We start from the raw sequence: 15505 nt of genomic DNA, 5'->3' as shown, positions 1-15505 counted from the left end.
CACACCCAGTGGGACGTCGGTGACTATGAGAAACCTTGGAGAGGACCGCATATGTGGGCAACCCCCGCCCCCTCTAGGGGAACCGAAAGCAATGGATGTCGAGCGGGTCTAACATGATACTGTAAAAGTTCAATCCATAGTGGATCCAACACAACCGTGAGAGTCCAGTCCAAAGTGGATCCAACACAGCAGAGAGAGTCCCGTCCACAGTGGAGCCAGCAGGAAACCACTCCAAGCAGAGGCGGATCAGCAGCACAAAGATGTCCCAGCCGATACACAGGCGAGGGGTCCATCCTGCGTCCCGACTCAGGACAGCCAGTACTTCATCCATGGCCACCGGGCCGGACCCCCTCCACAAGGGAGAGTGGGACAGAGGAGAAAAAGAAAATAAACAGCAGATCAACTGGTCAAAAAAGGAGTCTATTTAAAGGCTTGAGTATACAAAAGAGTTTTAAGGTGAAACTTAAATGCTTCTACTGAGGTGGCATCTCGAACTGTTACTGGGAGGGCATTCCAGAGTACTGGAGCCCGAACGGAAAACGCTCTATAGCCCGCAGACTTTTTTTGGGCTCTGGGAATCACTAATAAGCCGGAGTCCTTTGAACGCAGATTTATTGCCGGGACATATGGTACAATGCAATGGGCAAGATAGGCTGGAGCTAGACCGTGTAGTATTTTATACATAAGTAGTAAAACCTTAAAATCACATCTTAAGTGCACAGAAAGCCAGTGCAGGCGATCCAGTATACGCGTAATATGATCAAACTTTCTCGTTCTTGTCAAAAGTCTAGCAGCCGCATTTTGTACCAACTGTAGTCTTTTAATGCTAGACATGGGGAGACCCGAAAATAATACATTACAGTAATCGAGACGAGACGTAACAAACGCATGGATAATGATCTCAGCGTCGTTAGTGGACAAAATGGAGCGAATTTTAGCGATATCACGGAGATGAAAGAAGGCTGTTTTAGTAACACTCTTAATGTGTGACTCAAAGGAGAGAGTTGGGTCGAAGATAATACCCAGATTCTTTACCAAGTCGCCTTGTTTAATTGTTTAGTTGTCAAATGTTAATGCTGTACTATTAAATAGAGGTCGGTGTCTAGCAGGACCGATAATCAGCATTTCCGTTTTTTTGGCGTTGAGTTGCAAAAAGTTAGCGGACATCCATTGTTTAATTTCATCAAGACACGCCTCCAGCTGACTCCAATCCGGCGTGTTGGTCAGCTTTAGGGGCATGTAGAGTTGGGTGTCATCAGCATAACAGTGAAAGCCAACACCGTATTTGCGTATGATGTCACCTAGCGGCAGCATTTAGATGCTGAAGAGTGCAGGGCCAAGGACAGAACCCTGGTGAACTCCACACGTTACCTTAACATAGTCCGAGGTCACATTGTTAAGGGATTCGCTCTGCATCCTGTCAGTAAGAAAAAAGTTAAACCAAGACAGGGCTAAGTTTGACGTACCAATTTGTGTTTTGATACGCTCTAATAAAATATGATCGACGGTATCGAAAGCACCGCTAAGATCGAGGAGCAGCAATATAGATAACGCATCAGAATCCATCGTTAGCAATAGATCATTAGTCATTTTTGCGAGGACTGTCTCCGTAGAGTGATTTGCCCTGAAACCGGATTGAAAGGTTTCACATAGATTGTTAGACGCTAAGTGTTCATTTAGCTGCTCTGCAACAATTTTTTCGAGGATTTTTGAAATAAAGGGAAGGTGAGACACTGGTCAGTAGTTTACCATGAGGTCAGGATCGATGTTAGGTCTTTTAAGGAGAGGATGAATAACTGCTTTTTTGAATGCTAGGGGAACAGTGCCAGGGGAAAGTGAAAAGTTTATAATATTTAGCACTGATGGACCTAATAATACAAAGAGCTCCTTGATAAGTTTCCCAGGAAGTGGGTCAAGTAAACAGGTTGTTTGTTTTATTCCATTTAAACGTTGTAACAAATCTTTTAATGTTATTTCCTCAAAACGAGAGAAACTATTTTGGAGGGCAGTATCCGCCATATATACAGTCGTATCTGTGTTAATAGAACCCAGTTGTAGCTGGGACGCATTGTCTTTAATCTCCTTTCTAATGACTTAAATTTTCTTATTAAAGAAGTGCATAAAGTCACCTGCTGAGTGGGTGGAGCTACTGGAAGGAGTCCCTTGTTGGGTTAGCAATGGTACCGTACTAAATAAAAATTTAGGATCGTTAAGGTGGATGAGATTTGAGTAATATTTAGCTTTATATTCATACAGTGTGTGTGTGTGTGTGTATATATATATATATATATATATATATATAATATATATATCGGGTGCATCAGGGACGGCAGAGAGGAGGAGTTTCAGAACCTGGTGAGGGACTTTGTTGTCTGGTGCCACACGAACGTCTTGCAGCTCAATCCGTCAAAGACCAAGGAGCTGGTCATTGACTTTGGGAGGTCGAGTCCACGGTCACAACCTATTGTGATCGAGGGAGTTGAGGTACAGACCGTGGACTCATTCAAGTACCTCGGGGTTTGGGTGGACAAGCTGGACTGGACTGTTAACACGGACCACCAGTACAAGAAAGGACAGAGCAGGCTGTACTTCCTCAGGAGACTGCACTCCTTCAACATTTGTAGAAAACTCCTGTGGATGTACTACCAGTCTGTGGTTGCCAGTGTTCTGTTCTACATGGTAGTGTGCTGGGGGGGCAGTACATCTAAGAAGGACAGCTCCAGACTTGAGAAACTGATCAGGCGGGCCGGTTCTACAATCGGAATGAAACTGGACTCACTGGTGACGGTGGCAGAGAAGAGGACTGTGGAAAAAGTAGTGAGCATCCTGGATGATGCCAGTCACCCTCTCCATAGCGTTATCAGTAGCCAGAGGAGCCTGTTCAGTGCTAGACTGCTTCATCCCAAGTGCAGGACTAATAGACTCAAGAACTCCTTTGTCCCACACGCCATTAGACTGTACAACTCCTCTCTGGGACGGGGGACGGGGGGTATTAGGATGACAGGGGATGCAAAACATTAACAGTGCAATACGTTTTTTCATAACATGGTCACTACTGCCTACTTTGTCTTGTTATATTCTAATTTTACTGGTATATTGTTATTCCCATTGTTTTTATTCTTTTTGTAATATTTCTCTATTTTGTTTCCTTTTAAACCCCCATTATTTACTTTTTACTTTTTTCTTTAAATTGATCTCAACTCTGTACACTGCTGCTGGAATTTTAATTTTCCTGAAGGAACTCTCCTGAAGGAATCAATAAAGTACTATCTATATCTATCTATCTATATATATATATATAATGTCGCTCTCACTCTCTTTAGCCTGCTTTCTCTGTCTCTGCTTTGTGTATATGTCCCTCTCTCTTTGTATATTTGTCACTCCCTCCCTTTCAGTGAAACTCATGCTACTCACAAGACTTGTTACATTAAACAAGTAGAAAAAACTAAAAGACAAAATGTGCTGTAAAAAAGCACTACAGTACAGCAGTGGTACAAGTATAACTAGCTCTAAAGACACAAACATATTCAAGCCTTCTTTTCAGTGAAAGTCGGCCATAATTCCAGCGAAGGTAGTGATATTTTCAATTGTTTAACTGTTACAGACTGGAGATTGTAGTGTTGTGGAGAATGAGGGACATAATTAATACATTGGAGCCTCTGTAAAAGTCTACACAATTTTACCGAGTAAGTCATGCCAGATTAGTATAACAGCATAAAGGATGAAGTCATTTGTACCAATAGTGAAAATTGAATACAGTGGAACCATGGTTTATTTCGTTCTTGAAGATGATTCATAAAATCGAACAATGTAAATATAAATAGTCTGTTCTAGCGTTGACAAAAGTCCCTATTTTAGTTAAGGTTTGTACACTTTGAACACAATATAAAGCGATATACAGTACTGTTTATCAAACAAACTTAAACAAGGTGGTGACGGATCAACTTTCTATTTAATAAAAAAACAAAAACAACTAGCTGCTGTATGCTCTGCTGTGCCATTACGCGCACACACACACACACACAGAAATCCCTATGTTGCCCTTTCACAAACAAAATCCTTAACTTTAACAACCATATTGCTAAAATAAAAATAATTTAAAAAATGTAAAACGCACCCACATTGATATCATCAGAGAGAAAAGAAAAAGTTGCAGGCAGAGGGAGAAGGAACAGGGAAAGGGAGTGGGGAGGGTGGAGCCGTGTCTGCGTGTTTGTGCTTTGGAAAAGCGAGGGGCTGTGCCGGAACAAGGGCAAAGCTTGCGTCTTCTCTGCTTTGATATAAGGCTGCTATGGCATCTTTTCCAAGAAAAGACAGGGCTCATCACATTTAAAACATGATGTGGTAATGCGTCTGAGCGCCATTAATAAATTCGCTACAAATAGTCTATTGTTTTTTTGTTTTATTACCACACAGCGATTCACTTTCTCTTTCCACGCTGGTCTCTTGACTTTTTGGCAATCCTATTGAGTTAGCGAAATGGACAAACTTGTCAAACGGCAAATAAACAAAGGAATGGTGCACATTCTGGAGTGTTGAACTTGACTCTTCCTGTTAAGTGGAAGACTGCGCCTACCCAACAATGTTTCACCCTGCTTTCTTGCAGGCAAGCGCCTGTTGTTGTGTTCATCCACAGAGACATGGTTCGCACACAGAGGCATACAGTATGTGGCTTAATTTTAAAGTTCGCAAATAGAGGGGTTTGTAAATCATGGTTCCAATGTATGTTAAGTTAATATATCAAGTTAGTTTTTATTGTCTGAGGGTTTTACCACAGTTTTGTAAGTATAAGGTGTTACATTAATAAACACAATGACATGGTCCCATTCATCCATTTTCTACCGCTTATTCCCTTTTGGGGTCGGTCATGTCAGAGCAACACAAATATATATGTATATTAATTTGAAGATAAACAATGCCACATTGATAGAACTGACCTACAATCATTTATAACATAAAATAAAGTCTTACATTAAACAAGAAACTGTACCAGATTGCTTCACATTGTAGGAAATCAGATCAAATCCTACCAAATCATATTGTTACATATCAAAATCTATCGTTTCTGAATCGGATTGTTCTCTGTGTATCTGAATAGGAATCAAATTGTTTCATATTGTGCAGATGCACACCTCATCTAAACAAACAAATGCAAGGCAAAAAGACCTAGGTAGTGTGCCAGCGTCATTCAGTATGGATCGGGAATTGTGCTATTAACGCTACAATTCAGCTAATACAGAACTTGAATTAAAACCGTCCAACTTACTGTTCCTCACATCATTGCGATTTCCTAAAAAGACATGTTGTGAATATATTTATTTTTTGACTAAAATGTTTATTCATTTGAGAATTTTATACATTGCAAATTATTTCTGCTCAGAGTATTTTATCCATACATCCATCCCTCCATCCATCTGTTTTCTACCGCTTGTCCCTTTTGGGATCGCGGGGGGTCGCTGGAGCCTATCTCGGCTGCATTCGGGTCATGAATCATTTAAAAAATCATTGAATCAGTTTACACACAAGCTACATTTTTCAATTTGTTCCCTTACTGTACCAAAATTTGCCCGAACCGTGGCCTTAAATCAGAGATACGCACTGAATTAAACATCCTTACTGTTCAAATATTATTTGCAGTGATAATAATGTATTTATCACGTTTTGTACAATCAGTGGTTTCAAAATGTTGAACTGTCTTGAGTAAACAAATTTCTTTCTTTTTTTTTTCATTAAAAAAACATTTATTTTGCTGTCCACTTTAAAACTACACCCTACAGTAGTTTTAGAAGATGAAATTAAGATATTTTCAACTTTGTACTGTGCTCTTGTAGGCATCTTTAATGCCCTCCTCAGGGAGCTGGTGGCAGAATTCACTTTGACCGACAATTCGTCCAACACCACCACCTCTTTGTTGCGCTCTCTCTGTCACTATGATGACAGTGTGCTCATGGGCTCCTGGTTGCAAGAAACTGACCACAAGTCCATTGAAGATCAGGTAAAAAGACTAATATGAGCATGTATGTGCTGTAAATGCAGATATTATGTGTTCATTTGAAATGTTTTTAGTTGGATTCAAGGCCACTATTGACCGCCATTGATATTCAAACTATTTTTGTGTAACAGCTGCAGCCTAATAGTGCGTCTGGCAGTGGGGCTCTGGAGCATGATCCTTCCTCCATTTACTTGCGAGTGCCTGTTGGTGAAGCCATTCCAGGGCCGCTCCCTTTGGGAGTGTCGGTCATAGATGCCTCTGTGGCTTTGTTTGGAGTAGTTTTCCCCCATGTGTCTTTCAAACACAGGTGAGCCTTTAAGTCATGAGCACTAATACTTGTATTCCTCATCATACATTGACCGTAGTCTAAATATTACATTATTATCTCAATTTACAAGTTTAATTGGTTATATGACTGCGCACTTAACTTAAAACGCTTGAATTAACGACACTCATTGAAAATAATAAAAATCTATTTAAACATCACACTTTTAACATGTAACATACATTTTAAAAAGGAAAGAAAACTTTTAGATAAGACATATTGTATCAAAAACAATACAATAGAATGTAGTACGAACAACTACAATAGTTTTATGAAGTCATTTTATAGTAATGTACAACATTGGAATCCTACTGTATCTCCTTACTACAGCTTCTCCATATTTTCATTGATACATGTCCACCTTTTAAATTTTACTTTACCATTTCTGGCTGGCATGAAACTCCTCCTGCGTATGGTGCAGACTCGCAGTGCTACGCTCGAATTGCTTCGCCAAGTCTACACTACACACTAGGCCTTGTTTATAAGGATTTATCTTTTTAATTCAATGAATATCATCTACTTATTCTCAGCAATGTATTTCACACTTACTTTCTTCTTTGCCATGGTTGGAAAAACAAATTTATGTCAATCTCTAGCTATAAGATAATGTTTACTGTGACATCTGCTATGCCAACTAATGGGGAGGATGATTGCAACTTAAAGGGGCTCCAATATGGAAAACCAATGTTTATCTGTTGATAACTTTTTGTTTATTTGGGATCTTCGTAAGTCCCAAACATTTGATATCATACAATTTTCCTGAGGGAACTCTCTTGAAGGAATCAAAAAAGTACTATCTATCTATCTACCATGGAGAGATGGTGAATATTTTTTACATGTAAAACAATCTTGCCTTCCTTCATACTTGATGTATTTTGCCTTAGTCACGTCAGCAGATATCTCCATGTGTGGTAGAGATTTTTTTTTTATATTTATCCAGTTGTAGTCAATAAGTTCCTTCTTTTTCTCTATCCCCTTGTTGTGAGGCAGACTGACTTGTACATGCACATGCATGCTAAAATCATCCACAGTTGCAATTTCTAATAAAAAGTAGATTGTAGTTCTGGCTTATATCTGTCATCAGACTATATGGAAGCGTTAAAAACTACAACATGGCTGACAGGGTGGAGATATAGTTGAAGTGGGCTTTGATGGTAGGAGGGCCTTGAGACGTAAATAAGAAAGCGCTTCGAAAATGGTTTGTAAAACATTATCTATGCAAAATTTTTGCAAAACCACCACCATTACATGTGATGTCGACCCCAAGGAAGTGATTTAAATAGAGAAAATAATCATTATATGGCCCCTTAAAGGACAACAATTATCCAAGAGACAGCTGTTAAGTTAAGTTAAGGCACTACTGTATTTTGCTTTTTGGTTTGTGGCTTTGTTTGTGTTCCTTGCTGTTCTTATTTGCAGTTAGGTAAATGATTACTTAAGTTGTGAATACTGTATGTTTACCTTTTAGGTTACAAATGTTAGACCACTTTGCAGAATGTATCAAGCAGGCTAAAGGTGTTCGTCAGCAGTCCGTTCAATTGAACATCTTCACTGCTGTGCTGAGTGCTCTCAAGGTAAGAAAAAGCCATGCAAGAAAAGGCTATTGTGTTTCTTTATTCATATAATATTAATTTATAACCTGCCTTTCTGGTTTTGTACCTTACTTGAAGGGTTTGGCTGAGAACAAGAGTACTTTGGGCCCTGAGGAGGTTCGCAAGTCTGCCCTGGCCCTGGTGATGGGGGCCTTGGACAATTCTAATCCTATTCTGCGCTGCGCTGCTGGTGAGGCCCTCGGCAGAATGGCTCAGGTGGTGGGAGAGGCTACTTTCATCGCTAGAATGGCACAGACCAGTTTTGACAAGTAAGTATATTTACTCTTCTCTAGTTTTGATAGTATATTTATACAGAATCCCATGAGACCGTCTGTTTTGGAGAGAAAAAGATGGTGTTTGAAATGTTGATTTAAAGTGATGAATACTGTTTTCTTTCCTTTGTTTTCAGGCTCAAGTCGGCCCGTGATGTGGTGTCAAGGACGGGTCATTCACTGGCTCTCGGCTGTCTGCATCGATATGTTGGAGGGATTGGCTCTGGCCAACACTTAAAGACCAGTGTTAGCATTCTGCTGGCCTTAGCCCAGGATGGATCCTCTCATGAGGTTCAGGTACAGTGAAATAAATACTCAACAGGAAAATACTTTTCCTTTTTTGGGAGTAGTTTAACCTTCAATATTTTTTTAAAATATGTTCAGTATTATATTTCTTTCTGAACTGTTATTAAGTATAAGTCCTTCACTGCATACGTACATCTCGATATAAATTCTGTCCATTTTTTAACAGACATGGGCTTTGCACTCTTTGGCTCTAATTGTGGACTCAAGTGGTCCCATGTACAGAGGCTATGTGGAGCCTACCTTGTCCCTAGTTCTTACCCTGCTCCTCACAGTTCCCCCGTCTCACACAGAGGTGCATCAGTGTTTGGGCCGTTGCTTGGGAGCCCTTATCACTACTGTTGGTCCAGAATTACAAGGTAAATCTATCTGACAAAAAAATAATAATAATACTTTGATTTGCACTTAGCTCTCTCTACCAGCAGGTGGTAGTATCACCAACATTAATCCGCAGATGTTAAAGGGGAACTGCACTTTTTTTGGAATTATGCATATCATTCATAATCATTATGTAAGACAAGAGCACATATGTTTTTCTATTTTTATGCATTTTAAATATTTAAATAAATGCGATCAAAAGCCTGCATGCAATGGAGCCTATTGGAGTCGCTCTACTCTGCCTATAAAGCGCTTAAAAACAGTCAAACACCTCCATTAAGGTTTTATATACACGCTGTATGTATGTATACATGTAATGTAGTAAAAGACACATTTATAACATGTCATACTTATTTATTTTGATATTTTAAGCATACGTTGGTTCATTAATTTCATGAACGCATCTCAACGACAACATCACTGATTACCACTTGCTGCAGACTTTATGAGAGCCAACAAACATAATAAAACATCACTTACTTTTGACAATGTCAGCTGTCACTGGGTTGCCGACTGCTAGGATGTTCATATATTCCCGTTTAGATGAAGAAAAGACTCATAATTCTTGTGAAGAAAAGGGGTGTAGAAATAAGAGCCTTTACGTGTCTTTCTCGTCATTTCTTGGTTTAAGTTGGATGCCAAAGTTGCCCAACTTGCAGATGAATTCTTCATCCTTCTACTATCCAGGTGAGGGAAATTATTTTATGATTTAAAATAAACTTACTACCTATTTAGGTCAAATAATGTAAATGGAGTATTGTTAGCGCTTTTTTGATGAATATTTAGAGGGCTTCATGGGCAGTATAGAGGACCTCCTATTTAAGATGACTTTTATTAACGAGTCAAAATGCATAACAAAAAAACATCTGTCATTGTGTCTCTCATAATGAATTTGAACGATGGGGAAAATTTAAAAAAAAAAGTGTAGTTCCCCTTTAACTGGTAAAAAAATGATATATCTTTGTGGTTGCTCCTATCTACATAATCCCTATATGTTGACTACTTATAGGAAATGGTGCCACCATCTCCACCATCCGCTCATCCTGCCTGGTTGGCTGCGCAATAATGCAGGATCACTCAGACTCTCTGGTGCAAGCAGCCGCCATCTCATGTCTGCAGCAGTTACACATGTTTGCTCCTCGCCATGTCAATCTCTCAAGCTTGGTGCCCTGTCTTTGTGTAAGATGATTGGGAATTTATTTAAAATGTTTCTCTTAGTTTGGAGTAGGGCTGCAGCAAGCAATTATTTTAGTAATGGTGTAATATATCAATTAGTTCAGTTAATCAAGTAATTGAATAATACACACTTTCTAGCTTCAACGTGTCTTTAAAGAAAATTGTTCACATGAAAAAGGATTTTGTAATGAACTTTATTTTGTCTTCTTTTAAATGCACAAACTATTGAAATTGCACTTTTAATCATTGGAGCATCACTATAAAAAATATGTTTATTAAAAGAATGAGTAAAAAAACAACATTGTAGCCAAAAACCAGGCAATAGAAAATAATTATCCAAACTAAACAAAAACACTGATAACGAATGATAAATTAAAGTGACGAAATATGTAACACATTTGAAAAAGGTATTAATTGGAGGCATAGTGTTTGAGTTTGGGATAAACCCTTTAATAGCATTATGCTAACATGTCTTTATATTTGTCATGCAAGTCAAACATGAAATGGTGTGAGCTGCCAAAATAGATGTTAACCTTTTTTATGCTTGTTTGCTGCTTTTAAATATGCAATATTTTTTCCAGTAAAATGCTGCATCATCGTAGTAGTAGTAGTACTCTGAAAGGCCAGCTCTGTTTGACAGTTCACAAAACCTTTCTATTTTATTCTTTTGGTCGTTGCTCTCTTTCTAGCTTGTCATTATTTTCTTTGAGCTATCTCTCAGAACGCTGCTGTTTTACTACACACACACACACACACACACAGACACACACACAGCGTGAGATGCATTAAGAATAGGTGCACCGCTCTTATATGCGCCCAATTAGATCAGTCTTGCGAAAAAAATGTGTGTATTTTTCTTACTAAATGAATCATCAATGCAACAAAAATACAAATCAAAGCTTTTTTCTAATTGATAAATCCTTGCAGCCAGAGTTTTTTTTTTAAATTTGGTGTTTAAATGATAGCATTGATACCAGCAAATATTTCTGACTGTTGGAGTAATATTTTTGCCATGTGATGGGAACTTCTGCAGGTGCACCTTTGCAGTTCTCACCTATTGCTGAGGCGCGCTGCTGTAGCCTGCTTAAGACAACTTGCTCAGAGAGAGGCTTCTGAGGTATGCGAGTATGCCATGAGCCTGGCAAAGAAGGCAGGGGATGGTAAAAAGGTTGCAAGTGAGTGCAAACCAGGACACTGGCAAAAACATTTTGTGCAGTCAGGATTTCCAACGAGACACTGTTTTTTTTACTTCTATTGACTTTGTGCCTGGTTCAGATCTGAACATCACTGAGACAGGGCTTGAGGGGGCACTATTTGGTATGCTGGATCATGAAACCGACAGGAAGCTGTGCTCTGATATTCATGACACACTGGGCCACATGCTGTCATCGCTTGCTGTAGAAAAGCTTTCTCACTGGCTTAAACTCTGCAAGGATGTCCTTGCTGCAACAACAGGTGACTATGAAAAAGGGAAGAACATGGCCCATTATAATTTTCTCAAAATGAGATACCATGCAGGGATTATTCTATTTTCAGTGCATGAGCGTATGTTCATCTGACCTTTCAGATGTAGGAGGAGCTGTTGCATTTGAGGTGGAAAAAGATGAAGACTCTGAGAAAAAAGACGAAATGGACGATGACATCATGTTCACGGGTCTAGGCGAAGATGACAAGCCTAAGCCTTCAGTGGCTCCTCGTTGGGTGACACGGGTGTTTGCTGCAGATTGTTTGTGCCGCATCATCCTGCTTTGTGAGAATGCAGACAAAGCGCACTTTGACCTGGCAGCTGCACGTTCTGCAAAATCCAAGAACCCCAAAGGTAAAACACCTCACCGTTTGGAAAACACTGACACACAATGTATAGAGCCTTGCAAAAGGATAAAACATACATTTGTCTATTGTCTGACTGTTGAATAGATTGCTCACACAGTTACATTATTTGCATTCATGTGCATTCCACACACAATCCTTCAATTTCCTTCCCATCTTTCTTTGCCTAGGAGATCTGTTGGTGCTCCATTTGTCTGATCTCATTCGGATGGCCTTCATGGCAGCCACAGACCACAGTAACCAACTGAGGATGGCTGGTCTGCAGGCTCTGGAAGACATCATTAAAAAGTTTGCCTCTGTTCCCGAGCCCGAGTTTCCAGGGCATGTTATCTTGGAACAATACCAGGCCAATGTGAGTCAGGAACTTAGTAGGAATTCAGTAGTATGGCAATAGCCAATACTAAAGGTATATAGTAAATATAAACAAATAGGGTCAAATTGAATGTGTGTTTAGGTTGGAGCGGCTCTTAGACCTGCTTTTTCTCCTGATACACCTTCTGATATAACCGCTAAAGCATCCCAGGTAAGTCACCTTGACTGTTTATAGTCATATTATTTTCCAATGATAGCTCAATTGCAAGGATTTCATCAGATAAGGCAGTGTATTTGAATATCTACATTTTATGATTGTATCCTTGCTTTGTTATGTATGTAAAGCTTCCAATGCATGTATATTCTGTGTGAATTGCATATTATGTGTAAAAAAGCATAACTGGGGAAAAGACTAACATTTGTTTTACACTCTGTCCACTCAAATGGCATAGACTTGGTATGTGCAATGTTTAACGAGAATGTGCAAGCTGAATGAGAGCTATAATGAAGAGTTTGGTCACTTTTATCCTTGAATGTGGCTACAGGTGTGTAGCACATGGATTGGCAGTGGTGTTGTAAGTGACCTTAATGACCTACGGCGAGTCCACAACCTTCTTGTGTCATCACTGGACAAAGCGCAAGCTGGAAAGGGTTCATCCAGTCAGCTATACAGTGAGAGTGCCACCACGATGGAGAAACTGGCTGTGTTGAAAGCATGGGCAGAGGTGAGACCTAAGACTTTGCTCTGTTTGGTCGACTCTCCCAGATTCTTTCATTTTGACTAGTGTAAATAAGTGGTTCGCAAAGTGTTTTAACAAAGTATCACCTCAGAAAACACGTGGCTCTCCAAGTACGACCATTTGACCAACATTAAAATACAGTAGTCATTAAAACAAGCCAGAGGTTTTATTTAGCAAGTATATTTAATATTTTTGGCCACTGTAACATTACGCACAGTTTGAATAGTAAATGATAAATAATAAATGATAAATGAGTTGTACTTGTATAGTGCTTTTCTGCCTTCAAGCTACTCAAAGCGCTTTGACACTACTTCCTTAGCAACACTGTGTTTGAATATAGAAAAATACAACACTGTACAAATATAATGATTTACATCACAATATTTAGTCAAACGATTCTTTGACATACAAGTAGATGGAGTGGTACGTGTACCACAGTTTGACAATCTCTGATGTAAAGAATGTAGAGACTAATGCATGGATAATGCTATTGCGCAGGTTTATGTGGTGGCAATGAAGATAAAGAAAGAGGCAGAGGCAAAGCCTGATAAAACAATACGAAGTGGAGATGAGGATGAAGATGATCTGGGTGCAGATGTGCTTCCACCTGACAGTCTCATCACTTTAGTGCAGCCTGAGCTGCCCTCGCTGAGTCGACTGTGGTTGGCCATGCTCCGTGACTATGCTCTGCTCACTCTGCCTGCTGAGTTTTCCAGTCAGCTGCCTCCTGATGGTACAACACCAAGCAATGATTTTGTCTTTTTTGTTTGATGCCCATCTTTTATTTTATGTTGATGAATATATATGTTTTTAAGTTTTGGCACAATATTGTCAACATTACAATGGGAGACATACATATTTAAAATAGCTTTTCACGTAACAAAAAAATTCAAATCTCACTTGATGTGTATTCTCAGGTGGTGCGTTTTATACTCCAGAGACGATAGATACAGCAAGGCTTCATTACCGGGGCTCTTGGGCTCCTGTACTGCATGCTGTGGCATTATGGCTTAACAGCACTGGCTTTGGAGCTTGTGAGGAAAAAGAAGAGGTTTCCTCCAAGGTTCCTGCTCTCCACTCAGGAGCCTTGTCAACTGCAAAGACCTTTGAGGAGTCTGTCAAAGACAGGATGCATCTAATGTTAGGTACAAACATTGGATTGACAGCTATTAATTGTATGAGAGGGTTTTCTTTTGGTGGTTGCTCACATTATCATTAATAACCCAGCAACACCTTTGTGACTTCATCCATACAAAATGGCACAGGGTTATTTTGCACTTTAGTACTAGGGGCGCAGTTTTGGTTTTGTTTACTTCACTTTTGCCACTTTCCTGCACCTGCCGTGAAAGGTTGTTGGAAGATAAGGGAAAATAAATGTGTGAATATGCCCTAAGCCTGTTTTCTCCTTTGTCTCTCAGGTGTCAGTATAGAGTTCCTTTGCTTTCCCAGGCCCGAGGAACCCATTGAACATGTCATGTCCTGCCTCCAGGCCTTGTCCACTCTGCTTGAGTCTCCTTGTGCAAAGACCCATATTGCAGAGGACCAGGTAAAAAAAAAAACGGAGTAAGAAATACAGTGGCATCAAAGCAGTAAAGGTTGTAAAGCAGGAAAGGTTGTACAGTAGGGAGGCAGCTTTCTTGAAGTGCAACACCAGTGGTTGTAACACAATTATACCAATTCTATAGCTTTTTGCCTATTCCTTTAATGCTGTAAATATGAATAGGTGTTTGTAAATTTGCAATATTTAAAGGCAAACTTGGTTGTGTTGCTTTTTTAGTTAAATTTTTACATGTTTTAAAGGAATATCTATATCAAGAGTCAAACCCTCAGCCCGCAACCCCATAATATTTGCACTGCTGGACCATATTTTGGGGTTCCGCAGGCCCATATTTTGGGGTTCCGCAGGCCCATATTCTGTGGCCCGCTGTCTCATATTCTATGGCCCGCTGTCCCATAGTCTGTGGCCCTCTACCTAACTTTTTAGTTGAGTTTATTTGCGGTCTGCGCACATTGGGTGGTAAATAGTGAGGTTATATTTTCAGTTCCAATACAATACCGATATTTGACCCATGAGTGTCGGTCGATGCCTATATTAATCTGATGCGAAATCAGCTGGAATCATAGTACATACTCGTATAATTTTGTAGTTTGCAATCTACAAAATAAGAAAAGTATGTTAGAAAATGTTTGATCAAGTGACATTTTAGAAATATATATGCATTCAGATTCACCTTTATTGTCATTGTACTGTGGGGTTACAACACAGTGGTCGTTAAATAAATTGAGTTTGAGACACCTGATTTATACTGTGGCTTGCTCGTTATAGTTCAAGTGACACATTTGCCAGGTGCAAACATCTGATAAATACAACATGGCCATGTGATGTTTAGTGCCTTTACGAAGTGACAAAGGCCACTTGGGTGCTCAATCAAACAGTAACTTATAGCAGTAGATTTATTGGTTAGGAGGATCTTTTGAATTGTATATTTGCATGTAATATTCAGAGTTTGGAGGGCCACGACAGATGTTTAATTGATCTTTGAGTGTTTGTTTGGTATCCGTCTCATTCACCTTGTTACTTCTGT

At 39.5% G+C, this 15505-nt stretch overlaps 1 protein-coding gene across 7 annotated transcripts in view; it reads left to right on the top strand.

Moving 5' to 3' along the window:
* Nucleotides 1-15505, top strand: part of LOC133559158 (HEAT repeat-containing protein 5B-like) — an 82280-nt gene that overhangs the window by 17228 nt on the left and 49547 nt on the right. For all 7 annotated transcript variants that reach the window (XM_061910607.1, XM_061910611.1, XM_061910609.1 and 4 more), the window contains exons 15-30: nt 5832-5995; nt 6124-6299; nt 7786-7891; nt 7988-8178; nt 8319-8478; nt 8654-8843; nt 9872-10041; nt 11072-11213; nt 11314-11493; nt 11606-11857; nt 12039-12220; nt 12323-12391; nt 12726-12905; nt 13419-13653; nt 13838-14065; nt 14339-14466. In XM_061910607.1, the coding sequence (XP_061766591.1) occupies nt 5832-5995; nt 6124-6299; nt 7786-7891; nt 7988-8178; nt 8319-8478; nt 8654-8843; nt 9872-10041; nt 11072-11213; nt 11314-11493; nt 11606-11857; nt 12039-12220; nt 12323-12391; nt 12726-12905; nt 13419-13653; nt 13838-14065; nt 14339-14466 (2753 nt within the window). The remainder of the gene's footprint in view (nt 1-5831; nt 5996-6123; nt 6300-7785; nt 7892-7987; nt 8179-8318; nt 8479-8653; nt 8844-9871; nt 10042-11071; nt 11214-11313; nt 11494-11605; nt 11858-12038; nt 12221-12322; nt 12392-12725; nt 12906-13418; nt 13654-13837; nt 14066-14338; nt 14467-15505) is intronic.

Source organism: Nerophis ophidion, linkage group LG09 (assembly GCF_033978795.1).
Source record: "Nerophis ophidion isolate RoL-2023_Sa linkage group LG09, RoL_Noph_v1.0, whole genome shotgun sequence".
Classification (NCBI taxonomy): Eukaryota; Metazoa; Chordata; class Actinopteri; order Syngnathiformes; family Syngnathidae; genus Nerophis; species Nerophis ophidion.
Note: the sequence above shows the minus strand (reverse complement) of the source record. Positions and strands in the feature narration are given on the sequence as shown.